This window comes from Fistularia commersonii, chromosome 1, assembly GCF_037954325.1.
Source record: "Fistularia commersonii isolate RoL2024-O1a breed Wild chromosome 1, RoL_Fcom_v1.0, whole genome shotgun sequence".
Lineage (NCBI taxonomy): Eukaryota > Metazoa > Chordata > Actinopteri > Syngnathiformes > Fistulariidae > Fistularia > Fistularia commersonii.
This window is the reverse complement of record NC_141284.1, coordinates 599,773-626,678: the sequence shown is the minus strand read 5'-3', so window position 1 is coordinate 626,678 and position 26,906 is coordinate 599,773. Positions and strand designations below refer to the sequence as shown.

General features: G+C 52.2%; 4 protein-coding genes across 5 annotated transcripts; 1 reads left to right on the top strand and 3 right to left on the bottom strand.

The window, feature by feature from the left end:
* The first annotated feature begins 44 nt into the window (after positions 1-44).
* On the top strand, positions 45-5,937 carry uchl5 (ubiquitin carboxyl-terminal hydrolase L5). The gene is made up of 11 exons (XM_086171927.1): positions 45-258; positions 690-753; positions 868-973; positions 2,231-2,356; positions 3,033-3,094; positions 3,993-4,123; positions 4,205-4,268; positions 4,378-4,480; positions 4,822-4,935; positions 5,025-5,123; positions 5,428-5,937. The coding sequence occupies exons 1-11, from the start codon at positions 183-185 to the stop codon at positions 5,470-5,472; spliced, it is 990 nt and encodes a 329-aa protein (XP_086028053.1). The 5' UTR covers positions 45-182; the 3' UTR covers positions 5,473-5,937.
* Positions 5,938-9,143: 3,206 nt separating this feature from the next.
* Positions 9,144-10,852, bottom strand: LOC147236984 (regulator of G protein signaling 2-like). Its single transcript, XM_086172052.1, has 5 exons — positions 10,713-10,852; positions 10,543-10,632; positions 10,348-10,409; positions 10,102-10,268; positions 9,144-10,020 (listed from the first exon to the last, which is right to left on the bottom strand). The coding sequence occupies exons 1-5, from the start codon at positions 10,769-10,771 to the stop codon at positions 9,817-9,819; spliced, it is 582 nt and encodes a 193-aa protein (XP_086028178.1). The 5' UTR covers positions 10,772-10,852; the 3' UTR covers positions 9,144-9,816.
* Positions 10,853-16,526: 5,674 nt separating this feature from the next.
* On the bottom strand, positions 16,527-18,710 carry LOC147236983 (regulator of G protein signaling 21-like). Of its 2 annotated transcripts, none has more exons than XM_086171854.1 (5): positions 18,456-18,710; positions 18,198-18,257; positions 17,867-17,928; positions 17,606-17,772; positions 16,527-17,498 (listed from the first exon to the last, which is right to left on the bottom strand). In XM_086171854.1, the coding sequence occupies exons 1-5, from the start codon at positions 18,518-18,520 to the stop codon at positions 17,310-17,312; spliced, it is 543 nt and encodes a 180-aa protein (XP_086027980.1). In that variant the 5' UTR covers positions 18,521-18,710; the 3' UTR covers positions 16,527-17,309. The 2 variants fall into 2 exon arrangements, with proteins under 2 accessions (XP_086027980.1, XP_086027971.1); XM_086171845.1 differs by having other exon boundaries at positions 17,867-17,931; positions 18,456-18,706.
* Positions 18,711-23,291: 4,581 nt separating this feature from the next.
* On the bottom strand, positions 23,292-26,646 carry LOC147236982 (regulator of G protein signaling 21-like). The gene is made up of 5 exons (XM_086171829.1): positions 26,488-26,646; positions 25,831-25,926; positions 25,699-25,754; positions 25,443-25,609; positions 23,292-24,875 (listed from the first exon to the last, which is right to left on the bottom strand). The coding sequence occupies exons 1-5, from the start codon at positions 26,562-26,564 to the stop codon at positions 24,690-24,692; spliced, it is 582 nt and encodes a 193-aa protein (XP_086027955.1). The 5' UTR covers positions 26,565-26,646; the 3' UTR covers positions 23,292-24,689.
* Between the last annotated feature and the right edge of the window lie 260 nt (positions 26,647-26,906).

The following is a 26,906-nucleotide window of genomic DNA, read 5'->3' as shown; positions in this document are numbered from 1 at the left end:
GTCGGTCGTCGGTGTGCGCCGCTGGATAAAACAAGCGCAGCCACTCTCTCGAACGGCGCGGCGCTTCACTCCGGCGCAGAGACATTAGCTTGACTCTGGGCAGCGCTGCTAAAAAAAGAGCTAGGATTAGCATCCCGCGTACGTGTGGTGTGTTTCCACGGAAAGGGGGACTCTATTTTAACATGGCTGGAAGCGCAGGAGAGTGGTGTTTGATGGAGAGCGATCCCGGGGTTTTCACGGAGCTGATAAAGGGTTTCGGTGAGTCCGCGTTAGCAGCTCATTCAATCCCATCTAGCACTAGCGGTTAGCTAGCGCGCTCGCTGGCTAGCGCTAGCATGGAGGCGGCGCCGGAGCCTAATGCTACTACTGAATTAGCCGCTGGTAAAAATGGAATAACAACAAATTAACCGTTAACTCACAACACAACGGGGTACCGGTAACACCCCGGCCCGAGGGCTCAGCTAAAAGAGCAAAGCTCCATCCGAGAGCGTTTCTCGGTTGATAACGCAGACAAGCTAAAGCGGCTAGCATTACTCAGCGTTCAAAAGCAGCGGCGGGTGAAAAGCAGCCGCCCCGGCAAAGAGCCGCCCGCTGCCGCCTCGACACCGCGCTCAGCCCGCAGATTTTTAAAAGAAAACTAGTACAATATTATGCCTTTAACTGCCTTATCCTATGCCTGTCTCTACCAGGCTGCAAAGGTGCCCAGGTGGAGGAGATCTGGAGCATGGAGCCCGAGAACTTTGACAATTTGAAGTATGTTTACTATCTCATTCACTCTCTAACACACACACACACACACACACACACACACACACACACACACACACACACGCACCTGTCCTCTAAGCGATCCTTTGCTGTTCCCAGGCCCGTCCACGGCCTCATCTTCCTCTTCAAATGGCAGCCCGGAGAGGAACCTGCAGGGTCCATCGTCCAGGACTCCAGGCTGGACCACATCTTCTTCGCCAAACAGGTGGGTGGATCCTTCTGGTCCTGGAGAACTTACCTTCTGCAAAACATCAAATGGCAGATGATTCACAGCAGGCATTACTTGCACATGTCTTCTACAATCTCTAGGTATTTGCAGGGTACCGTGACACACCCCTGTAGTAATAATATACATCCTGTAAATGCACATGTAATTGTTTATCTCTTTGTGTTACTTCACTAAACGACATTACACTTTGTATGCTGTGTGACGTCCCAGCGTACAGTCATTGTTTACCTTCACGTCAGTACAAGGTGGAACTGAAACCGGAGCCAAACTCCTTGTACGCAAACCGAAATAAAAGAGGCGCGATGCTGTTGTGAAGGTGGAAACCCCATATGGCAATGAGATGAAATCCACGTTAGCAGGTTTTTCATATTATTTTCTTGCTGAAAGTACGAACACGACTCGTCCAATCACAAATGGCAACATCATCCATTAATCTCGATGAATGTCGATGCCAAAATATGTTGCGCTCCATAATCAGCTGCTCAATAAGATCATTAATCCCTTCATTGGACTTTTCCCTACAACCCATGAGTGTAATATGTTTGAGCTCTGTGACGGACAGAGGATCTATTTCATATATTTGAAAGGAAATACACATTTCTAAATGGAGACCCAGAGGATCGCGGATACAATCTCCCCGTGGAGCTAGGGTGAGGAGCCCAGAGCAGAGCTGCTGCTCCTCCAGCATCCAGAAGAGCTGGACGAGGAGGCATCTGGTCAGGGGGTCTCCTGGACGGCGAGATGTTCCAGGCACGTCCCTCTGGAGGTGGGAGGAGGCCTCGGGGAAGGCCAAGGAACCGCTGCAGGGACTGTGTCCTCCAGAAGAGTTGGATGAAGTGTTCGGGAAGGCGGGGGGGTCTGGGCTTCTGCTGAGGCTGCTGCCCCTGGGACCTCGCTCTGGATGAGAAGCAGAAGATGGATTGACGGCCTTGCAACCTCTGCCGGTGCATTCAAGGACAGCTCGCCAAAAGTAGTAGCACACAGTACAGAATCTAAAAATAGTGGGAGCGAGTCAAAGCCGGAGCGCGTTCGCTTCTGGGCGGCTTATTTTAACCCGGGCCGGAAACGGACGCCTGTCTGGTGTGGATCAGATGTTCCTCCTCAAACCCGGGACGGAGAGAAGACGATGTATCTTATAGACTGAGCCAGGCACTCCAAAGAGTGATACTCGCATGCTGACAGAACTGACGCCCTTGTGATACCAGTCCCTCTGATGTGTGTGTTTGTTTCCAGGTCATTAACAACGCCTGCGCCACCCAGGCCATCGTCAGCGTTCTGCTCAACTGCTCCCACCCCGACATGCTGCTCGGAGACACGCTGACGGAGTTCAGAGAGTTCTCCCAGAGCTTCGACGCCGCTGTACGTTAATTGCTATTTTCTTTTTTTCCACTCCGTTGCCAATAGAAACAGCGACAGCTTTGTGTCGCTCTTGTTGTTTCAGCCGTTAGCTCACGTTATGCGTGCCGGCGAGGACGCAAACAGTGGTCTGAACCTCCGAGGTGTCGCCGCTGACAAACAGTGGAAACCTGTGAAGTGTTTAAACGCGTCGCCAAAGTAACACAAGATTGTCCGCCGCCTTTTGTTTATTCATTTACATCCAAGGCGCCGTGCACGGGCGAGGAAAACCTGCCACTCCGTTTGCCCCGATTGTCCCCTTTGCCGTCTTCAATCAATCGTTCCCGCATCTCCGTGTTTCAACAGTAGCATGTTACTTCTTGTCAGGGAGTTGATGGACAAGAGTTGCACGGAAGCAGCCAATCAGGCGCCCCGGTTTGACGGCGCTCTCAGATCGAGGGGCGTCACGCCGGATTTCACCTCGACCCCATCAGTACCACACGTGCCATGGTTTCCCCTTACATCGTTTGAGTATTGGTGCTGTTATTAAAATCCTTGTCTGGTTAGCCAATCAGAGCGGCAGAAGACAGAATCATTTGAATATATCAGGAGAGTTGTTAGTGGTGAAAGTATAGTGTGTGTGTGTGTGTGTGTGCGTGTGTGTGAGAAAATGAACCTCCTGTTTCTCTGCCCCCCCCAGATGAAAGGTCTGGCCCTCAGCAACTCGGAGGTGATTCGTCAAGTGCACAACAGTTTTGCGAGGTAAGCCTGGTTTTTAGCTGCTCTCCTCCTGCACACGGAACCTACTTTCAGTGTTGTGTGGTGTGTAAACGGTCATCACCTCGGTGTCACACTCCGGCCTGTTGGAAGTGTCGTTGTATTTGGCCGCAAAGCCATACCAAGTGACCATTAGAGGTGGCCCGTTGGAATTCTAGCCTACAGCGGATGTACCACTAATCCTACAAGTCCCAGAATGTTCTGCTGGACCCATAAACGCCCTCTCCTCCGACTGTTGTCGTAGCAACCATATGCTAATCCTAGCACCGTGCTAGCCCTATGAAAACCAGCAAAAAGAAAGGCAGAAGATCAGAGTAGATCACTGTGTCGCAAACTGAGCTATAATTAACCTTTTTTTGTTTGTGCACTTTTTCTTGCTGCTCCAAAACTTGGGCTTGAATGGTTTCACATTCATTGAAGGATATTATTATTGGTTAATTGGTTTATTATTATTTCATTTTAACATTTGTTATTCTCCTGTGGAAAAAGGTTACTGTTGAAATTTAATGCAGAAGGCTGTTAATAATAAGAGGCATACGTTTTTTATTCGTTTTTATTTAAGAAATGAATGGTGACAGTTTTTTTTAATGATAATTATGAATTTGCATGTGTACAATATTAAATAAAATAATGTATAGTGTTCAGCTTTGCTTGTCCCTTATTCATTTTTAAGCAAAACTTGGGTCCAAATGAAAGGGTTATTTTTAAATCTAGAGGATAAATATCAATGTTGGTCCATGACTGTTTGACTTTTGGCCCACTGTGTATTTGAGTTTGACACCCCTGATTTAAAGAAAGGTGGGGACGCAGTGATATTCTGAGACATGCTTGTTTTTGCTGAAACTATTTTTCTATTTGCTTTTTTTTTTTTTTTTTTTCACAGACAGCAAATGTTTGAGTTTGACGCCAAATCGTCCGCGAAGGACGAAGACGCCTTTCACTTTGTGAGCTACGTGCCGGTGGGCGGCCGTCTGTACGAGCTGGACGGCCTCCGGGAGGGGCCCATCGACCTGGGTGAGCAGGAAACCCCGCTCTTTTCCTTTACGTCTGAAGACCGTCGTCTTAACGCCGTCCTCGCGTGTGTTTTGTTACCAGGCGCGTGCAACCAGGACGACTGGATCAGCGCCGTTCGCCCGGTGATCGAGAAAAGAATACAGAAGTGAATATGCCGACGCGGAAGGATTTCCTCCGCAGAAATTAATATTTAGCAACAGTGATTTTTTTATCCGCGTGCCGCTGAGCCGCTCTCCGCCGCTTCCTCTCCACAGGTACAGCGAAGGGGAGATCCGCTTTAACCTGATGGCCATCGTGTCCGACAGGAAGATGATCTACGAGAGGAAGATCTCCATGCTGCAGGGCCAGCTGGCCGAGGTGAGGCGGCCGTAGAGCCTTCCGCTCTCAGCTCCGGAAAGCGAGCGACATCGAAACGCATCGATTAGCGAGCGGGTTCGCGGAGCCGGTGTTCAATAGCCGCGATTAACAGGCGGATCAGCAGATTACACACAAATCTCCGCGGCGAAGGCCTCCTGCTCCCCTGCTCTCCTTGTGGGCCGCCGCAGGGTCGGCGCTCCACCACCAGGTGGCAGCAGAAACACAGTTTGACCCACGTGGTTCGTGGACGCTGCGATGCTTCTGGACTTCTGCCCGTGCAGACGCTCCAGAACTAAGACCCGCCGGTGAAAGTAACGGTCTCGTGTCCCCTCCCCCTCAAGGACGAGCCCATGGACACGGACCAGAGCAGCACCCTCCTCAGCTCCATCCAGTCAGAGATCGCTAAGTACCAGCTCCTGATCGAGGAGGAGAATCAGAAGCTCAAGAGATACAGGGTGTGTGTGTGTGTATATGTCTGTGTGAGTGTGAGGTCTTCCTTCATCCTGTCATCATGAGGTCATTCTACCCCCCCTTTCTCCTGCAGATCGAGAACATCAGAAGAAAGCACAACTACCTTCCTTTCATCATGGAGCTGTTGAAGACGCTGGCCGAGTACCAGCAGCTAATACCTCTGGTGGAGAAGGTGAGGTTCACTATCTCCTTCTCCTTCCTCTGTGAGGTGTGACTTTCCTCCACTCGGTGTGTGGAAACTTTAAAATTAAAGTTTGTCAGCGTGAAGAAGACGAATGTGATGAAAACTTCCCTGAGCAACCAAAGGTGGCCACTGCAGTGGCGGCTGGTGCCCAGCGGGGGCAGCCTTAACGTCTCATCAGGTGTTCAGAGTCCCGCCATTGATTGGAGAACCTGATCTCGTGATACCAGGACCAGAGAAGAGTGTCGGTTTGCTCACGCTGCAAATTTCTAATATCTATTTTCCTGTCTGTCAGGCGAAGGAGAAGCAGAGCGCCAAGAAGGCCCAGGAGGCCAAGTGATCGGCGACGCGAGCCCGCCAAGGAAAGCCTCGCAATTACACGACACAGCCGGGAGCCTCCAGTCGGACGTTTTCATCAGTGAGACACACGCAGACACTGCAAATCATCCGTCATAATCACGTCTCGGACCTCCGGCACCCCTGGGGTTTCTGTCCGCCGCCCGGACCGAGAAAACCCGCACCGCGTCGCAGGGGCTGCAGCAGAGAGACTGGCCCACAACTAAACAAACTAAACATACCCTCTCTGTCTGTGCGCGTGCGCCTGTGTGTGTGTGTGTGTGTGTGTGTGTGTGTGTGTGTGTGTGTGTGTGTGTGTGTGTGTGTGTGTGTGTGTGTGTGTGTGTGTGTGTGTGTGTGCGCGCGCGCATGCGTGCGTGTGCTAGTCCATCAGACGTAATGCATGAAGGAACGATGTGCCGAAGATATAATGTCTTATTTTCATAATAAAATGTCTGGATGTTGGTGAGTCTGCGTCTCCACGACACTGCCTTCTTTACCCCCCTAAAAGAATGGCGGTGGTGTTCCTCTGCTGCCACCCTCTGGCCGAGAGGCACCACTCCAGCCCGTCCAGGCCTTCCGAAGAGGCTTTGCGACTGTTTGTCCAATACGAAGCGATCAACTCGGATCAATCCGGTCATTTTTCTGCCTTTCTGTGTGTCGCCGCTGCGCTGAGAACCCGTTCTTGTGCCTCCATTTCCAGAGGGGAGCGTTCCCTCGCTCTCAACGGGAGTGCAGTTTCCGGGTCTTTGCTGTCACCTTGTGGATGCATGAAGCATTGCTGAAGTCCCAAAATGTTTCAACTGACCTGGAAGGTCAACCGTCTGTTGTTATACACTGTGTGCGTGTGTGTGTGTGTGTGTGTGTGTGTGTGCGCGCTGAGTTGATAGAAGGTCAACGGGCGATTCCTGGTGTGTTTGCAGTCGCCGTGTTTGAGCAGAGGCTTGTTTCTGCTCAGGTCACGTCAGTTTCGCCGTTCCTGGCCATCTCCTGAAGATTTATTAACAAAGTCCCATCATTTTGACATCTAGTGTTTGCGACGTCATTCAAAACAAATTTTAGTGTGTGAACTAGTTGGCGAGCTGAGGAGACGAATACGTCGTCACAAGTCGCTGTATGAGGAAGACAGCTTTGTCTACGCCCGCCCGTTGTACGCCATATACGATCGTGCCACAATCTCTTTCTGTCATTTGTGTTGTTTTTTTGGAAATCTTGCCCGTATGTGAGTTCTGACCGGCAAAGACAGCGTGGCCTCACGCCGAAGGAGAATTCCCATGCACGTCGAGGACCTCCCGTGCTCCTCATGCATCCTTCACTCGGCCGTGGTTGTCAAGCAACACATCCTCTGGAGGTCGCTTCCGAGTTCAGTTTCTGTTCCTCTCGGTGGTGGTGCTTGATCGTATCGCACACACTTCTGGTGGGGTTGCTCCGTCTGGCGAGAGGCATTTAGCATGTAGCATAAATGAGCACAATGGATGTGACCCCGTCGCTGCTGTGGATCCTGTCGTTTTAATGTCCAGCCTCACCACTAGATGTCACTGGACAACTTGGGCCCTCACATGGATAAAGATCTAATGTTCCTCACCTACTTCTTTAAACATTGACTCAAGGAGAAGCGAACAGGATGGGCATTGATCAGTCAGGGAAGGAGGGGCCCCTGGCCACCCGCCCTGCCCCGGCATGAAGAACAAACTCCTGCCCGTTCTGGACCTTCTGGCCCACTGGGCTCGTAGACGAGCCGTCATGTCAACACTGTTCAGGCATTTGTCCCTCTCATCTCAAATATCAAAGGAAAACGAAAGTCAAATTCGCATATTCCGCATTTCAAACACGCTGACATCCGCCTCGCCTTCGCCGACCCCACGAGAATGCAGCGTTGTTTCCGTTTTTAGCTGTTTGCACACACACACCCACACGCGCACACACACACACACCTTGACGCACTTGTACCCGTCGGCCCGATGCCAGGATCCTTCTGCGGCCAGAAATGAAAACCTGCAGGTTTTACTACAAGCCCGAGTAGAGACACGCACACACGGCAGCCAATCAGAAGCACTGGCGGTGACGATGTCCTACATTGTATGACTATCTCAGAATTATTCATTTGCTCTTTTATGATGCACTCATGGCTGAGTGACAAGGTATGGCTTTTAAAAATAGCATGAATGCTGTCGTGCGATGGAATGTGTCACAACGTAAGGCCTTCTTGTGAAGCCTTCTTTGTTCACCTTGCTATTTTGTGCAGCAGATCCAGCTGCCGTGAGAGCCGGCAGAGTTTCAGGAGCAGCAGGGCTCCGGCGCTTGCCTCCACCACCGGCCCAGAGCCGGAACCATCTTCGGTACCAGAACGTTCAAGGTCGTGAAGGAACACCGATTGGGCGGTTTGCTCCCCGGGTGGGCCAGAACTAGCTGTCATTGGGCCAGAAACCGGGCCCGACCGGGACTGGTCACCCGTCAATCACAAGGCATCCAATATCAAATCATTCACCTTCTCATTCCTTCTGAGGTACAAGTCCTCATCCTGGGCGGACCCAACAGGAGGGCATCTAGACTCCACACTGAGAGTCCCGTCCAGAACCAAACCGGTAGCCTTCTGTGCGCCAGCTGACCGGCTCAGGAATGCTCTTGCCGGCGCTGAACATCCGCTCCGTTGTTATAGAGAATAACAACAAATATGTGACGGTGTGTCGTGTGAGCAGCAGGTGTGTTTGCTATTTCTGGTTACCATCGAGGCACGGCTTTATCAGATGAATCACTCAACGCGGGCTACTTTGAGGCTCGGTTCATATTTGATTTAGCATTCCACGTGTTACGTCAAAGACTAGCAGAATGCGCTGCCACGTCAACGGTGGGCTCCACTTGAACCTGTGGTTGCTCGAGGGACTCTTTACTGTTAAATCTGATTCGTCTTAATGTTCCCTCACAGGGAGCAGAAGTGACTGAGCGGATTCATCATCCGAGCTAAACTGAAGCCACAAGTGAAGGGCAGAGCCTTTGTGCTCAGGAAATAATGTCCATGAAGGCTCCGTCACACAGGTCGGATAGACATCTGACACAGATTTGACCAGGATGTCTCATCTTAGTTGTTCTCTCACAGCTGGACTTGATGCCTCGTCCCAGAGGCTCCTTCAGAACCGAACTGAAGTTCAAGACAAGTCATGGAGTTCAGTTGTCACAGGAACATTTGACCAGGAAGTCCCAGGAAGTGCTTTCCCCGCAGGCGGAGAAGGTCAGCGTTCATGTCGGTTGACCCAGTTCTCGAAGAATGACTTGTCTGATGACCAGCTGGACTTGTCTGCTCTCAGAACGAAGATCTCAAAGTTCTGAGCGCGTACCGAAGGTCTCTGGTGTTCTGTTGGCCGCGTGTTGGGCTCGCTTTCCAGCCCAAACCTCGTCGCCCACATCGGCAGCTCTCCGGTTCCAGGATTTTGTTGAAACCGTGGAAGTGAGCTGAGGGGTCGGGAGCTCCTCGGGATCAACCCTTCTTTCAGTCCTGGAACCCTGGAGTGAAATGTGCTGGGTGGGACCTCTTCTGGAGAGATGGATTCTCTTTTTTGCTCCCCGACTCTTTCATTCATGAGAAACCTCTCACCATGGAAGTGGATGTAGCAGCAGGTGCCGTTTGGCGAGGTGACGCTGGCGGCGGCTGTCACCAAACTAGAGACCCCACCATTGTTTTCTTTCCAAACTTTTTATTAAACATCTCGTACAAACAGAGGGATGCGCCGCTTCAAAATAAATAAGTCATCGGAAAACCGGTCACACCTTGAAGGCGTCGCCCCTGTTCCCTGTTTTCATGCGCAGGTGTCAAACAGGCAAACATTAGCGTCCTCGTACGTGGACGGCGGCTCACCGGGGCCGAGAGAGGCCCTCAAAGCAACCCGGGACCGGCGACTTCTAGTAACAAGTAAAAACAAGAACAGATCTTGAGGTCTTCAGGAACGATGACGACTGACGCTCAGGACAGACGTACCTGAGGGTACATCAGCTGCCAGATGCTTCCACCGTGGAGGAAGTAAGAAACTGTCCAATCATCTGGTGGAGGCCGGCAGGTGGTTGCTCAGGTGGTTGCTCAGGTGGTTGCTCCGGCCGCCGCGAAGAACAGATCCGGTACCTTCTGCGCGGCCCTGACTTGTCTGCTCACATTCCACGCGTCGCTTTTCATGAGCGGTTCACCCAGGAGGAGCTCTTGGGAAGAACATCCAGTAGCTGCCGGTTCACCGCCCTTTAGCTTCACGTGCGGCACTTCTGTCAGGAGACGCCGAGTTCGCAGCGATGAAGGTCCGGCTTCCATCCTGCCGGCGCTTCCTGGGAAGGTGGACGGTCTGGTGTTGGCGCCCTCACGCCCTCACGGCCTCACGGCCAGCTTGTGCTTCTCCTTCCTCCTGGCCGCCACGCACAGATCTCTGTACAGGTCGGAGTGGATGAAGCGCGGGTAGGAGTTGGTCTCCATCAGCCCGTAGACCTTCTTCTGGGCGGCCAAGAAGCTGCCGATGTCGGGCGCCTCCAGGCCGCGGCTGATGGCGTCCTTGGTGTAGAAGTCCAGGTTGATCTACAGGGGGGGACACCTGGAGGATGAAGACCACCCTTCTCTTCTCGTCTAGTTCTAACCCTCCAAAGACGCCTCCCTCACCTCTTTGGGCGCCTCGCTCCTCACAAACTCCTGGTAGATGCTGCGCGCCTTGGACGCCGCCTCCTGCGGCGAGCTCAGCGCCCTCAGGTCCTCGCACGCCGTCCAGAACTCGATGTTCTCCTCGCAGAACTCCGACTTGAGGAAGACGTGGAAGGCGGCCTTGCCGTCTGCGGGGAGGAAGGGCGGGGGGTTAAAGGTGGAGGCGGAGCTAAGGTGGCGGCGGCGTGGCGGCGAGGTCACACTCACATTTGTGACCCAGCAGAAGGTCCAGCGACTGCGACCACTGCTTCACCTCCTCTGAGGACGGCCTGGAGGAGGGGAGGAGTCTTCATCATCATCATCATCATCATCATCATCATCATCATCATCTTGGACTCGCGTTTAAAAATGTCAAGCGTGCACGGAGCCTCGGGGTGAACGAGGTCAAAGGTGAACCCCCACCTGTGGGACCTGGTCTTCAGCAGGTGCGACACCAGCGAGGAGGATCCGGGTCGCAGCCGGAACCCGATCCTGGTCCCCCAGTTGGTCCTCCTGCTCCAGACGGCCCAGAGTTAATTCAGGATCCGGTGACCCCCCGCCCCCCCCCCACCTGAACTCTCGCGGGATCTCACCTGGCTCGCGTGGGCTCCGTGGGTGTCGTCGTGCCCGTGCTTGACTGCTGCTCCCTCATGCTGCTGCTCGCGCACGGCTGCGCGGCCGCCTGCTTTATAGCTGCGGAGGGGCGTGACGTGACGTGACGTGTCGTGACGTGGCGACACCACCCACCGCGTACGCACACACACGCACGACACACGCCCTTGGCGATCGGATGTGTAAACAGCTGTCGCCGTCTTCCGCCTCATTGTGTGCGTGTGTGTATGTGTGTGTGTGTTCGTGTTCGTGTTCTCGCTGCTGGTTTCGTTTTGAAACGCCGATTTATCGATTTATTGATATCGATATGGCGTTATGCAACGTGGACGCTCGATTGCTTCACCGTGGAGGTGCGGAGGTTCCCACGCCGTGACACCGGCTTCACGTCACGCCACGTCCCTGGACGGACACGATTCATGCAGGAAACTTTTCCGGCGTGGAGTTTCAAAGTAAAAGCAACATCCGCACACCTTAGTTTGGCAGAGAAAATAGATTTAAATACTTCTAACGTGGTGCTGCTGAATATACACCAAACATTTATACATATATATAGTTGTCAGGTGGATGCCTTCTAAATATATACCAATAATATTTATCTATATATAGCTGTCAAGTGAATTCCTGCTAAATATGAACATATTTATGTGTGTATATATACATATATACATATATACACATATATATATATATTAGGGTTACGTCCATTAATTGGCCTGTGTTTTTTGTAAGGTAATGATTGTGCGAGGGGATTTTTAAAATTGCCGCCAGTCACATACTTTAGTTTGGAAAGTCATTCCTCCTACTTTATGTATTTACGCTGCGCAGAAATTTTTATTTTATTTTTTTAATATTTACGTGTGTGTCTATATATCTTTAGGGTGCATCCATGAATTGGAGAGTTTTTTGAGTCGTGACCGACTCCACCAGGCTTTTTCAAAATAAAAATCCACTTTCTTCGGTTCCTTCAGTTGAAATATATATATATATATATATATATATATATATATATATGTATATATATATATATATATATGTATATTTTACTCAGGACCTCTTGACCAAAGATATAAGTATATATATATATATATATACTTATATATATATGTGTGTGTGTGTGTGTGTGTATAGGTCACTGAGGATGATAAAAGGATCCTTATGGTCAATAAAAGATGTTGTCAGTATCCCGTCCATATATTGTGTCTGTATGTTTCCGTCCTGGAGTTCCTGGTCCGTCTCCTCCTCGGACCCGTGTCTGCTGGACTCCACCAGCTTTGGAAAACCCGGCCTCTCGACGCCGATCTGTCATTATCAAATGACATCACTGGCCGCTGATGATGTCACGGCCGTGGTTTTGAGGCGCTGACTTGCATGGAAACCTAATAATCCCTTTATTTCCCAAATGTGGATCATCTTTAGTAGCCCCCCCCCCCCATTCACATGGAAACCTTCAGCTGAACCAGAGGCGCTACTCTCGAGACCATTCACACACACACACAGATCTCTGGCTGTTGTACTCTTAACTCAAGTGTGTGTGTGTGTGTGTTTGTGTGTGTGTGTTAGGTGTGTATCTTGTTCATGTACACAAGCGGGATGTTTCTCAGCTGGTGGTGACGCCTGAGAAAAGCAGCTGATCCGACTCCCATGGATAATCTTTTCTCCTGTTTCTTTAAAAGAGCCTTGAATGCAGGATATATATATATATATATATATATATATATATATATATATATATATATTTATTTTTTTTTTTTTTTAAATTTTTTTCATTTTACTGTACGTTATTAATCCCTTGTGTGAAATTCCTCCGCCATTTGAATCCACCCTGGACGAACCCTGAGCCGTCGGCAGCCGTGTGGCGGCGCCAGGAAGCGGTTCGGGTTCAGCGTCTTACTCAACGACACGAGGAGGACAATAACGCACAATAACGTAGTCCTAGCAGTAATAACGCAGCCGTATCATAGAAACATGTGTGATGCATTTCTTAGTTTTGCAACTTTTTATTCATTCTTTTGTCTTCATAAGCATTAATGAGAAATCTTGATGAATGAGGACACAGAAGTGTTGCGATGAAAAGCCGCATCTTTATCTGGATGAGTCACGGCGTTCGTCACTTCCAGGAATATCGTGTTATGAAAGCTGCACGCTCGGGTTCAGCGACCCGTGGCGAGCGAGCGGGCCGCACTTATGGGAAGTTGTTAGATGATGAAGATGATGAAGATGAAGCACGCCGTCAGCTCGGGATCCAAGAGGAGCGCCGATCGTCCCGATCCAGGGCGATGTTCCCGTCAGCGAGAAGCCTTCGTCCCGGTAACGGCAGTAAAAGTGATCCCTGTGAGCTGCGGGCGCAACGTCTGCGTCACCTTTCCTTTTAGCAACGTGTGTGTGTGTGTGTGTGTGTGTGTGTGTGTGTGTGATATTGTAATAACCCAGTGCCCTCATCTCTGCAGAGCCAAAATACAGCGTTCACCTCGTCTGTTTATTATGATGTGCTGGCTGTGCGTATATGTGCGTCTGTGTGTGTGTGTGTATGTGTGTGTGTGTGTGTGTGTGTGTGTGTTTGCAGCCGTTGTGTTTAGAAGTGGACGGCGAGCCGAGCCAAGTTTCCGCTGTTTTGCGTACGAGGTGATTCCCGCTGGTGGCTGTTTTTCTCCGCCTGTGTCGCCTCAAACGCTGGCCGTCCGAGGATCCGCTCTGGGGTTTTCCATCTTCTCTGCCTTCTCCTGGAGGAAGTCATGGAAAACTCAGGGGAAGCAGGACGTCCCTGCCAGGCCTGCAACGCTGATAACCACCTCTGCTGGTGTGTGTGTGTGTGTGTGTGCGCGGGAAACACAACATGTACTACTACTAATAATAATAATAATAATAATAATAATAATGAGAATGATAATTCTAACCCCCACGGAAACCACTTTATCAGCTAGATGCTGCCAGGCAGCAAACTAGTAAAATAAGTAGGGCTGTGTGTGTGTGTGTGTGTGTGTGTGTGTGTGTGTGTGTGTGTGTGTGTGTTTGAAGGAATATGGTGGAACAGAAACATCTGCAGCTGCTTGTGTCGCCCAGTTAGCTCCAGATAAAGGTGAGGCGAAGCAGCTGCTTCCTGCTCGGTCCCAACGCTCTGGAGCTCCTCTGAGTGTGTGATGTTCTCCCACCCCGAGCAGAACACACACGTCCATGGCAGAAACACTCATGAAACAAATATCAAGGCAGACAATCGCAACCAATAATAAGGGAGGAAACGCGACTGATAGATAATCAATAGTGATGCAGTTGAACCTGCTAACCTTTGCTTGGTCACTGAGTCACCTGCACCTCTGTCTCTTCAAGGTAAAGGGGCTGGAATTTTCCCCTACTCACACACACACACACACACACGCACACACACACACACACACACACATCCTGGCACTGTGTTTTTCCCACATGCGACCCCCCCTCAGTGTGTACATGTAAACTCAACCCCGACTGACCTGAATGTGACACCTTTGTATGTGTGTGTGTGTGTGTGTGTGTGTGTGTGTGTGTGTGTGTGTGTTTGTTTGTGTGTGTGACGGCACACGGGGGGGTCAGGTCAGGTGACCTCTGACCTGGGCAAAGGTGAATGGCATGTGAATGACAGTGAATATTGTGTATGTGTGTGTCAGATAATGAATGAATGAATGAATGAATATTGTTTCTTGTCTTTGCATTGTGAAGATATGAATGGAGAAGCTAAGATGTGTGTGATGTGTGTGATGTGTGTGATGTGAGGAGGATGAGGAGGATGAGGAGGATGAGGAGGATGAGGAGGCGTCCCGTCTCTGCTGGGGTCCTCGGGGTCGGTGCGCTCCCGCCGGGCCGAGGACGCTCTGGAATCCCCGTCTCGTCTTATTTCAGCGGAAGATTTCTCAGACGTTCAGTCACTTTTCCCGAAACCCGGCGCCCCCCCGCTTGGATCGGGCTCCGGACAGGAAGTCCAGAGTGTCTCCAGGGAAGTACCTTCTAATAGACGGCTGGACTTTACGGCAGAAGGTCCTCGCTCTCGGGTCTCGACCACCCGCTCACACGTCTTGTAGATCCAGAAACCCCTTAAGATATGAGTCACTAGATCTGCTCTTTTTTTAGATACGAAGCGCGATTCGAGCTAATTTTATCCTTGAAATATGAAAAATATCTCATGGTACGAATATGGGAGTGAGGAAATCAAGATTTGAAATCGAGCTCCACCAAGCTTTGGCATCTTCTGGACGGTCTGACCTTGAAGAAGGTCTCGGACGCTCGGTCCAGGAGTCGCTCCGGGACGTCCCTCTCGCTTCTGTACCGTCATTTTAACATTTGTTTTAACAATCATCATGCAGCAAGCGGTCCAGATGCTTTTTATGGAAATGAAGCAGGAAATAACAGCGAAGCCCGAAGGTGTCGTCCATGTGAGCCATGTCCAGGATGTGGAGCGTCCCAAAGCAGAAGGAAGCCATGAAGCCATGAAGCCATGAAGCCTCGCGAGGGCGTCACCGGACACGACCACCTGGAAAAATGGCTTCCGACGAGGGCGAAGGAGAAGGAGGTCGCCGGTGAGAACAGAACACACACAATCAGAAGTGAGAATTCACAAATTTCTTGGTTTTCCGGAGCTGGTCACCCGGTGTGACCGATGCCTTCGGCGCCGGCTCGGCATCAGGAAGTAAACGGCTACTTCTTCATTCCGCCTCCGACACAAAGGAACGGTGACGGAATCCACCGCTTGTGTGTTCGTCCTCGGGTCGCGCCGCCTGGTCGTCAAGGAACGAACAGGAATAACGGCGTCGGCCACGCCCCCCCCCCCCGCCCGCCGCCGCCAGCATAGTTTCCACTGTGACTCAGGCGTGAAGCCATCAACAGGAAGTCGGGATCAGAACCACGCGGCCTCCGCGGTTAGCCGATGTTTTCGTGTCGACGCAGGTCCTCGAGCGGCTCCGGCGTGAGCGACTTAGCCCCGCCTCCTCCGCCGTCATCCACTTACTTCTGTAAGCGCAGATGAGCTCAAAAGAACGGGCGCCATCTTGTTCGGACACACCGCTCCTGCTGCTGTTTGCCGCCGCCACCAGGGGGCGCAAAAGCATCCATTTCTACTCAAGGCGTTCCACTTGGAAAAGCTCCTGATTGGACAAGACTGAGGACCTGAGGCAGTTCCTTTCTGCTTATATGTACCTTTAGACGACTCATCCGTCTCTTAATGGCGCTCCCACGTTACCATGGCAACGCTGGCTCATCCTGCAAGCGTTGCCGAAGGCTCCTCGCGCGAGACGCTGTCGCTCCAGAGGCTCCCGATGTTGGGGTCAGCAGGTGCCCACGAATCCGGCGTGGAGACCTTTCTGGGGGGCGGAGTCACTCGGAAACACGAGCGGCGTCGCGTGTCTCCGATTGGCTGAGATAAACCAATCCAAAGGGTGAACTACAAATCCCATCTCCCGCCGCTCAACGGACGCCATCTTGAAGTCCCATTTTGTCCACTTTGAGGAAACTCATTTCGCACCACAAAAGACGGCCTTGGCGCTGCATCTGTGTTTACGTGTTCGTGCAGAACCGTCTCGCGACCATTTCCACCCTGTTGTCTTTGCCCCCCCTCCCCTCCTCCCCCCGCCGCCGCCGCCGCCGCCGCCATCAGAGGTTTCAGTCAGGAAAGGAACACACGTGTCGGCCAGGAGGCGTCACTCTGCCGCCGCTTCAGTTATTTAATGTCTTTTGCTGGTTGATCAGATGGACTTCAACACCGAACCCACCCCTGAAATACCCTCCACCCCTGAAATACCCCCCCACCCCTGAAATACCCCCCACCCACCCCGGCACGAGTAGTGACAGTGAACAATAAATAAAACAGCTTTCCGCTCATAACTCAACCCCATTCATCCTCCCGGGATTAAAGTGACACAACGTGCTTCAGAAAGAGGGTTTACATGGAGTCCATCGCTGAAAATAATGACAACAATAATTATAATAATAATAATAATAATAATTACATCGTGTTCTGAAAAAAATTGCACTCAAAGCCGGGGGTCCCGTTGGGACGCCGCCGCTCAGTCAGCATGAAGGAATGAGAGAGGGGGCAAAACCAGCGGCCATAAATGGGACTTTCCTATAGAGCAGATCCCACACACACACACACACACACACACACACACACACACACACACGCACACACACAGGAAAAGTGCTGGTTTATCAGAGGAAACACAACTTGTACGTAAAACTTTGTAGATGAGGAACAAGTGAGGACTAACTCTAGGAGCGTATATGATATAAAATAAAGAAGTATAAATAAGAAATGAAAAAAAACTCTTATTCTGAAAATCTAGAGACGTCGTGGGTGAGCGAGTGTTTCCTCCTCGTCGAGGATTCACTCTGCTCCCCGTGTTTGCCGCGCGCACACACACACACACTCATACATACACACACACACACACACTTGCTGTGCGTCTGTGAAGAAGGGAAGCGTTCGCCGCTTCTTTCCGTTGGGCGCCGCCGCACGGCGTTGCCATGGTGACACATCGGGGCATCTCCGGGGCGTCCCCGGCCCCCCCGCCCCCCCCAGGCCTTCCAGTCGTGTCCGTCCTCCCGCCGCCCCCTCAGCCCTTGGTGGCCTCGGCGGCCAGGTTCTCCAGGAGAGTCCTGTAAATGTCCGAGCGGAGGAAGCGGGGGTACGAGTCTCGCTCCATCAGCCCGTAGACGATCCTCTGGGCGTCGTCGAAGCAGTGCGCCGTCGGGGACTTCACGTTCCTCTTGATCTGCTCCCGGGTTTGGTAGTCGATGTTGATCTGGGGAGGAAGCAGGCGGAGGGTCGGCGGCGCCCGGGGAGCTTCCCTCTCCGAGGGGGGCGGACGTGTACCTTCCTGAAACGGGCCGGTCGACGCTCACCGCTTACCTCTTTAGGAGATTCCGCCTTGACGAACTGCTCGTAAATCTTCTTGGCCCTGGAGGACATTCGGAAGGAGGACTTGATCTTCTTGTAGTCCTCGCAGGTGAGCCAGAACTCGATGTTCTCGTCGCTGTACTCCGACTTCAGGAAGTTGCGGAACGTGGCCAGTCCGTCTGTGTCCGGAGGACAAGGCGTTAGGCAAACATCTCCCCGCGCCGGGGCGGCCATTTTTCATTTATTTATTTTTCGTTTCCTCCCAAGACCTACATTTAGACTCCAGGAGCCGCTCCAGCGACTGTGACCATTGTTGGGTATCTTCTAAACTTAGCCTGCTGGAAGAGACGCCGCATTACTCCATCAAATTTGGGTAAAATAAAAGCGTTGGGAGGAGGAGGAGGAGGAGGGCGGAGGGACTACCGTGCGGCAGATGTGCTTATCGGACTCTTGGAAAAATGTCAGACGGAGGGGATACGTTGGCGTGCGCGGCGGCGGCGGCGGCGGCGTGCCAAGGCAAACACGGCGTGCGCGCGTGCGGCCGGTCCGAATCCCCTCGGAGCGCCATAGATGGACATGATAGCGGCGGGCTAAGGCTCCTTACCTCTCGGAGCCGGAGGAGTGGGAGAACATGCACTGGAGCCGGCACATGAAGTTCTTTCCACTGCCAGGAGATAAGAACAACATCAGCACCTCCACGCCCCATTTACTGTTATATAATTAGCGTGGGTGTCGGGGGGCCGCCGGGGGTGGTGGTGGTGGTGGTGGTGGGGGGGGGATTCCGGTCGCGTCGCTCATTAGCGAGCGAGGAGCCCGTTAGCGGCGGAGTGTTTCAGAGGAGGCGTCCGATTGGTCCACTCACATGTTCTTGTTCCTCTTCCTGTCGTCGCGGTCCATGATGAAGGCTTCCGCCGGCGGGCCGGGCATCGCTCCGCTCGCTACGTCCTGGCCCGGCGGCCCCCGGCTTCCCCGCTGCCGCTCATGCCGCGGCTGAGAGACGCTCCGGAGGGCCCCCCCGAGCCACGCCGCTTTTTATACCCGCGGACGGGGGGGTCTGGAGGGGGGGTGGGGTATATCAGCGGCTCGGACTGAAGAGGAAGCACCCCTTCCTCCTCCTTCCTCCTCCTCCTGCTGAGCTCCCTCCTTCTCCTCCCACCGCTCTGTGAGAAGCAGCACCCCCTCCTCGCCGACCTCCCCCCGATCCCAGGAGGTGGCCCCTTTCTACCCCTTCCTGCCCCTTCTTGCCCCTCAGCGCTCCTCCACGCCTTTCTGGTATTTTTAGCCCCGGCGGCGCAGATGCAAATGACAGTTGGACGGCGGCGGGAGGAGCCGCCGAGGCGTTACCTTGGCGGAGGTGCGAGGAGTCGGAGGAGTCGGAGGAGGCGTCTCGACTCCTCCGACTCCTCCTCCTCTCCGACCGCCGATGTCGCCCGATAGAAATGGACTCAGTGGGGATTGAAAGAGGAAGCCGGGCAGTTGTGACATCGATGAGGCCACGGGAAGTGATGCCGCCGCCGCCGCCGCCGCCACCCGGGACTTCTGGTTATTTCCCCACGGCCGGCTCGGGTCGGATCTCGGCGCTTCCGATATCGATTAGCATCCAGTCTGGATGCCGGTTCCGTGCGTTGCCTTCAGGGCCCGTCGGGAATCCCGATCCCCTTTTGGTCTGAAAGACTTGGAGCCTCCTTCGACCCGGCGGTCCAGAGCCGCTGACCCCCGATGTAAAGGTCACGTCTCCCGGCCGATTCCGGGCCCCGCCCCCTTTTTGGGGTTGCCGCGGAAGCCAAAGAGCAGGTTGACTTCTTGGGAACCCCAGAAGGTTCGAGGGTTCTTCAAGTGGGACTCGCTTCCGTCCGGACGTTCTCCAGCAGGATGAGAAGACGGGCTTCGACGCTGACAAACACTTCGTCTTCTTGGTGGTGTAAAGCCGCCGCTCTGCAGCAGGTCTGAAACACACATCATGAGCCTCTCGCCAGCGCCGACCCTGAGGAGGCCTTCACCTCCCATCCATCCAGCAGACATCTGATACCACTCAGTCAGCCATGGAGACGCCATCCTCTCACCTTCTCATGCATACGTCTCACACACACACACACACACACACAGCCACAGGACGTGCAGGATGTGCCGTCTACACACTATACTACACACTATACATACTATACAAACTAAACATACTATACATACTATACATACTATACATACTATACATACTATACATACTATACATACTATACAAACTATACAAACTATACATACTATACATACTATACAAACTATACAAACTATACATACTATACATACTATACATACACTGTGTGTAGAGTGTATATACACAGTATGTATATATACACACAGTGTGTGTATATATACATGTAAATAGGGTGTATATAGGGTCCCAATGATCTCTGCTCAATCTACATCCCATAATTTCCCTGTCATTTTTTGGAAAACACATCTGAGAGTACACACACACACACACACACACACACACACACACACACACACACGGAGACGGTCACGGAGGCCATAGCGAGCCCGTAGGCTCCGCCCCCGGCGCTGCGGAGGGAAGTGAGAGCAGACGGCTGACCAGGAGCTGAGGTGGGAGGAGGAAACACCAGGCCTGACATTATGGGATGGAGATGTGGTCTCCATGGTCTGGACTGAAAGTACTGACTCAGGTTTGGGTGCCATCGTTGCCAGTCCCTGGTGTGTGTGTGTGTGTGTGTGTGTGTGTGTGTGTGTGTGTGTGTGTGTGTGTGTGTGTGTGTGTGTGTGTGTGTGTGTGTGTGTTTGTTAGCTGCTGGGCTTGTCTGCCTGGGTTCTCCAGGTTCTCCATGGTCAGTCAGCAGCTTCATGAAGGAGAAGGACCGTCAGAAGAACTGAGGTGACGCCCGTTGTGACAGACTGTACACCACGTTACAACACACACACACACACACACACACACCCTCAGCATCCGGTGTCAGAGTTCCCCAGTGTGAGCGTCTTGAAGAACACCACGCCACCAGCAGGGCTCACTTCCTCCTTTCCGCTGCCATGGCAACCACAGCCAGGACAGGAGACAAACAGCGTCAGATCGTGTGTGAGGGATGTCGTGACTCTGTGTGTGTGTGTGTGTGTGTGTGTGTGTGTGTGTGTGTGTGTGTGTAGTTGACTGATGGCCTCCTTCATGATCTTCTTCATGCCTTTGATGGAGCTCAGATGCTCGTGTTGGTCCAGGGAGAAGCTGCTTTCCATGGAGACTCAGCGTCTGAAGCTCCACCCAGCAGGAGGTCGCTGGAGGGACGGCTGCAGGAGGTCCACAGGCGTGGAGCCTCCATGTTCTCCCCATGGGGTTCCTCCAGCTTCTCCGGGTTCCTCCTACAGCTCGTCGGAGACCCTGAGAGGCCGAATGGTTGCGTGTCTCTGTATGAGGCCCTGTGATTGGTCCAGGCTAGCCCCGCCTCCCGTCCAATGACACCAGGCTCCGCCTCCCGGCCCCTGCGACCCCGAGAGCAGGACAAGCCGCGGAGACGACGAACCGATGAACGGTCGGTCGACCTCGCCGTCGCCGGCCGCCAGTGAGGCCGCTTAGAGTTGCAGCGCTGAATCTTTGGGTTTGGCAAGAAAAGAGGCTCCTTCTTCTTCTGAGGTCACAGAGAACACGGACAAATGAAGAGGCCATTACACACACACACACACACACACATACAGTCATAACATCGTTATCTGCATCCAGGTAACGGACTCCATCCCAGGGAACGAGCAGAAACATCTCACGGACCTACAGACTCGTCATCAGGTGTCTGGTGCTCCTGTTAGCATACACAGCATTAGCAATCACGTCAAAATGATAGCTAGATAGATAAACAGTGTGTGTGTGTGTGTGTGTGTGTGTGTGTTCTGCCTCGTACGTATTTGCTTGTGTTTCATTCCATTGGCTGGTCGCCATGGCAGCAGAGGTCATTCACATAAGTGACCTCCCAGCAGCTCATCTGCAGTGTACGTCCCTACCCATATATGAAAGAAGTACCACACACACACACACACACACACACACACACACACACACACACACACACACAGACTCGGACTGCTGACCTGCAAACGTCTTTTTTTCCGTTTAATGACCTCATCATGTTTCAAACACCCTGGAGTTTTTTTTCCTGCTGAGGTGCAGCTTCCGGGGTGGTGGTGAGGGCTGCTGGTGTGTGTGTGTGTGTGTGTGTGTGTGTGTGTGTGTGTGGGACGGTGGGGGTGCAGTGTGTTTTCTCCTCCTGATGAGAATATCTCCTTAACAAGGCAGCCCGTCGGGGCCGATCTGTTCCGCGTCAGGTCGCCTGCCGCCGCCGCCGCCGTCCTACGAGCCCCCGGGTTATTCTTAGCCGCGCCGCTCTCCTTTTTAAGGCACAATCCGCAGGAATCCGTCCATCCGGAGAGCCGAGCGGGATCAAGGGTCACCCCGGGGTTACTCTTTTCCAGCTCGGTAAAGCCCCCCCACACTTAACCCCCCCGCCGGCGGTGGACTCATCCCAGCACCTAATTAGAGGATATAGCAGACATGTGACCAAAAACAGAATCCCCTTGCTGGCAGGGAGGTGGTGTGTGTGTGTGTGTGTGTGCGTGTGTGTGTGCGTGTGTGTTAACTCTTCCCGTGTTGACTGACGCCTGCCGCTACGCCTGCAGCCCATCAATCCTTACGTCCAATAATAATAATAATAATAATAATAATAATAATTATTATTATTATTATTGGTATTATTGGTACTATTGGTATTATTATTATTATTATTATTATTATTATTATTATTATTATTATTTGACATAGCTGCTGTTTGGAGGCGGCTTGATTATGTTCATCCCACGGGTGATTGGATTGGATAATAATGATAATAATAATAATAATAACAATAATAATAATAAAAATGATGATAATAGTAATAATAATAATAGTGATAATTTAATTACAATAATAATAATGGTGATAACAACAACAATAATAATAATAATTGTTATTATTATTACAATTATTATTATTATATTATTTTCATTATTATTAATGACAGAAGTACTCAGATAATACTTTCTTTGATAGGAAATACTGTAGTTTCAAGCCAATCAAGCGCAGCTGAACATAAACTGCCCCTGAAAAGTATCTACTTAATGAATGTGTGCAAATATCGTCCGCTGTTGTGAGTCAGCCGCAGGTGCGCTGTGGCATAAACAATGATGCGGCTGATTTGTGGATTTTTTTTTTGGCAAATGAGCTTCACGCCGCCAAAACATTTATCCTGGTCACATCGGGCCGATGTAACGAGCGTGAAATTCTGAGGCCGTCGGAATCCGACACGGAAGACGACGACTTCGACGGTTTTATCGCGCAGGAAAAAGACCTGGATAGACTTTTCCTGGTCTTCCTTATTATTCGTCTTCTTCGTCAGTCGTGTTTCAGCCGCCGTTTGGAAAAAAAAAGCATTTCCTGTATTTGTGAATGTTACCGCTGTGGATAAAATAAAAATAAAATGTTTGTGTGTAAATATCTCATGTTACAACGTGCACACCTGCGGTTTATAGACAAGCCTTCACATGTACATTTAGATCTGGTTACCGCTGTTTATATTCAGCTGCGCTCAATAGTCCGGAAATTACAGGACACATGTTTTCTGTTAAATTTATATCCGAAATGGTTTATTCAAATAACAAAGACGACAGAGTATTTAGAATATCAGGCTTTATTAAAAATATTCATCTGTAAAGCAAGTAAAGCCCTGGGTTTGAAGTGTTTCCCTCTCAAACATTGGCAGCATGCAGTAGTAACAGATGGGAGTACTCCAGGAAAGTACCTCCAGGTAGTACCGTTGGAGGCAGTAAAAGTACACAGGTTTAAACACCAGACCTTCTCCTACGTTCAAGGAACTTTCTACACTTGCGGTTAAAGTACAGTTTGCCGACCGGAAGCGTCGGCAAGTACGTCCTCCTGCGTGGCTCCACCGACCTCCTGCCACTCCTCCTCCACCTCCTCCACCTCCTCAGCGACCTTCTGACAACGTCCTGCTCCCTCCCACGCTCCACCCGCCGCCCACCTCTTTGCTTTCTTCTTCCTCAAGGACTTTCAAGGACTTTCAAGAACTTTCCGGAAGTCTTCCTGCAGTTTTTAAAATGTTTCAAAACAATTTCTTTCCATTTCGGCACCAAACGTATTCGTTTTCCCGCCGCAAAGTTCGGTCTTGCGGCTATGCTAACATGTAGCGCTTGCGCGGGTTTGTTTTTTGGAAATGGCGGGTTCGATTCAGGGACCAAATTCTCCGGCCAATCGCCGACCCCGACGGTCCGTTGACGACTTTGTATCGCTTCGGCTCTTTTGTAGCCTCACCGGAGAAAGCGAGAGGCGGCGAGAGGCGACAGCGGCCACGCTAACGTTTAGCGCTCCCGCAGGTTCTTGTATGGGTTTCAGTGACCGCGTTCACAAGCCAATCGGTTGCGGGCCGTTCGATGACATCACGTCTTAGAATCGTCTCGCCGGGAAAATCACCAGAACGGAAGAAGTGCTGGGTACCAGGTACAAGAGAAGGACCAGGTACTCGGCTTTGACAGAGTACAGGGTGCCAGGCACCAAAGAAGTACTGGACTTAAAAAAAAGTGTATTTTTGTGTCTCCAAATGAATGAAAGTGACTTCCTTGCCATCTCATACCTTCGAGGGCGTTTCCCCGTCGTTCGGCGAAATGTCTTTCCACCCTTTTTCCGCTCCGCCGCCGCAAACTCAGACGAACCCGTCGAGCAAAAACAGAAACGCACCGCAAGTTCGAGCAAGCGCCGGATTCTGGGCTCCGCCTTCCTGTTTCCTTCACCTCGGCTGCTTTCCAGAGCTCTTTCCTCTCCCGCACACATGCACTGTCACATTCGGTTCCTCCCACAGCTTCACCTCTGAAGCAGGTTCCACCTGAACTGTCGTATCCTGCTCACCAACGTCTCCGGACGCAACTTTAAGAGAGAATTGTCTCGTTGACAAGTTTGCGAGAAAAGGAAGCTCCCCTTCCATTCGTCTATCACTAAACTCAGCAGAGAAAAGCAAAAAGGACGGCGTTTACAAGCGAGGGTGCAGTTCTTAAGGGTCTAGATGTACCAGAGGGTCTTGGATTTGAGTTTCAGGCTCAGGTAGGCGTTGGACAGAAGGAATCTGGGGTGCGAATCTCTTTCCATCAGCAGGTACACCTGTTTCTGGGCCTCGTCGAAGAGCCCGTTGTCCGGGTTTTCCAGAGACCTCCTGATCCTCTCCCGGACCTGGTGGTCCACGTTGACCTGGGGGTCGAAACCACACACAAGATCGTGAATCCCCGAAGTCAAAGCGTGTGTTCTCCGCCCGGCCGTGAGTCAGCATGACGTGGACCGAGGGCGCCGTCGTTCCAGCCGAGATCATAAAGCGTCTCTCTGGTCGGGCGCGGCGCTCGGCGACGATACCGCCAGCGTTTACAGAACGCGGCCACTAGAGGGCGGCGGTGAGACCAGAGCCGGAGGTCACACCTGAACCCGGTGGACGTCGGGCCGGGGAAACACGCCGCCGATTTTTCTTCCGAACGGTCTTTGCGTCTCCGCCCGACAACGCCCTCGATCATTTGCGCCGGCGCCGCAGGTTTTCTAGAAAACGTGTGGAAACGGTGATGGCGGCGCCCGGCCGTCCTCTGGTGATGAACGTCAGCGCCACCGCTATGAATCACCTGGAAGGCGAGCGGCCGCCTGCATCCTGCGCGGGCCGAGACACGTTAGCGCGTAGCATCGCAAAACTCCGTATTTACCGCCGGTGGATCTCGAGTGCTGTACTTTTTGTTACGTTTGAGGATTAGCATAGCATAGCATAGCACAGCTGACCTCTCGGCAGGCCGATGGCTGGATGTACTCCTGGAAGATCTCTTGGGCTTTCTGGCGCAGGTGGTCCGGAGACGCCGTGGCCCTGAAGTCCTCGCAGGCCAGCCAGAACTCCAGGTTCTCCTGGCTAAACTCGGACCGCAGGAAGCAGTGGAAGGTCCCGCAGTATTCTGCAAATATAATATAAGCTAAATACCACGGACGCTTGGAAATGCTGCCTCAAGTTCTCTCATCCAACCCTGGTAGTTTCCATTCTTACTTTTATCCCGCAGCATCTTGTCCAGCGGGGGCTGGAGCTTGTGCTCGTCCTGCCAGCTGCAAGAAAGAGCCATTGTCACAGTCTATTTCCTGGCCGTCGGGGAGCGAGCGCCTCCGCTTCCCCTCCGCCTACCTGGGCTTCGCCGGATGCGCCTCATCGGTTGACCTGTGAACCTTGAAGCAGCGCAGGTCCGCCTTCCTCCTCCTGCGGTTGGGAACGACTTCAACCCTGCCGAAGAATCATTTCATTCGTTCATTCATTCATTCATTCTCTGTACCGCTTTGGCTTCGCTCGGGATCGTGGGCGGGCCTGGAGGCTATCCTAGCTGGGATTGGGCGAGAGGCGGGGTTCTCCTGGATCCATCGCAGGGACCCTCATAGAGACGTGCAACCATTCACCCTCTCACTCCTGAGTTTGGCCTACAGTTTACCTACTTCCTGTTTTGAGATGAACAGGAGAACGTGGCGAGAGCACTGAGCACCTTTACTGAGAGAACCCAGATACAATCCACCAGACACCTCCTCGCTAACCACGCCACCGTCTGAGGGCATCTAGATATTTGGAGAACCCGGAAGAACCCCACCCAGACCCAGGGAGAACATGGAGTCTTCGCAGAAAAGCCCCCCGTGGGACTCCGACAAGGGATCTTGTAGCTTAAAGCAGAAGCGCTAGCGGCTGCCAAGAATAGTAAAAGCGAAGCTCGATGAGATAATTCCGTCTTCTTTTAGAAAGTAGAAGGTTCCTGGGATCCGACTGAAATCCACAAATATTCCCGAGCGAGTCTCATACCTTCTGGGCCGCTTCGCGCTCCTCATCAGATCCCTGATCTCAAAGAACCCCATTGTGGAAAACAACAGCTTTGGCATTCTGACATCCCCGGTGTCGTCCCGCCGGGAGCGACGCTAGCATGTTATGGAGGCGCCCCACGCCCCTGTGCCGCCTTTAGCCTGGCGGCGGGAAGGAGGCGTGTGTTGACGCGGCGGCGCGGCGGGCGTGTTAGCGCAGGTTTGGGGAACGGCGCCGGCTAACGGCGGACTCACTCGGCGCTGCGGCTGAGTCACGGCTGTAAAATTCCCCCGGGATTAGCCTCGTCTGCCGACTCTGCGCGTGGAAACAACCGCCGTCTCAACGGTTTCATCTCCCACGACACTCAACGCCCCAGACGGACTCGATGATTGAGCGAATGACGACCGCCAGTCGTCACCCTG

Excerpts from the sequence above, each read along its gene's own strand:
- LOC147236983 (XM_086171845.1), bottom strand. The coding sequence starts at position 18,520 with ATGCCCGGCCCGCCGGCGGAAGCCTTCATCATGGACCGCGACGACAGG. Across the intron at positions 17,932-18,197 it reads CACTCCTCCGGCTCCGAGAG|CAGGCTAAGTTTAGAAGATA; the intron begins GTAAGGAGCCTT and ends CGTCTCTTCCAG. Across the intron at positions 17,773-17,866 it reads GCGGCTCCTGGAGTCTAAAT|ACGGACTGGCCACGTTCCGC; the intron begins GTAGGTCTTGGG and ends CTCCGGACACAG.
- uchl5 (XM_086171927.1), top strand. The coding sequence starts at position 183 with ATGGCTGGAAGCGCAGGAGAGTGGTGTTTGATGGAGAGCGATCCCGGG. Across the intron at positions 974-2,230 it reads ACATCTTCTTCGCCAAACAG|GTCATTAACAACGCCTGCGC; the intron begins GTGGGTGGATCC and ends GTTTGTTTCCAG. Across the intron at positions 2,357-3,032 it reads CCCAGAGCTTCGACGCCGCT|ATGAAAGGTCTGGCCCTCAG; the intron begins GTACGTTAATTG and ends TGCCCCCCCCAG.
- LOC147236984 (XM_086172052.1), bottom strand. The coding sequence starts at position 10,771 with ATGAGGGAGCAGCAGTCAAGCACGGGCACGACGACACCCACGGAGCCC. Across the intron at positions 10,633-10,712 it reads ACGGAGCCCACGCGAGCCAG|GAGGACCAACTGGGGGACCA; the intron begins GTGAGATCCCGC and ends CGTCTGGAGCAG. Across the intron at positions 10,021-10,101 it reads GGAGCGAGGCGCCCAAAGAG|ATCAACCTGGACTTCTACAC; the intron begins GTGAGGGAGGCG and ends CCCCCCCTGTAG.
- LOC147236982 (XM_086171829.1), bottom strand. The coding sequence starts at position 26,564 with ATGCCAAAGCTGTTGTTTTCCACAATGGGGTTCTTTGAGATCAGGGAT. Across the intron at positions 25,755-25,830 it reads GCGCATCCGGCGAAGCCCAG|CTGGCAGGACGAGCACAAGC; the intron begins GTAGGCGGAGGG and ends TCTTTCTTGCAG. Across the intron at positions 24,876-25,442 it reads AGCCATCGGCCTGCCGAGAG|GTCAACGTGGACCACCAGGT; the intron begins GTCAGCTGTGCT and ends TTCGACCCCCAG.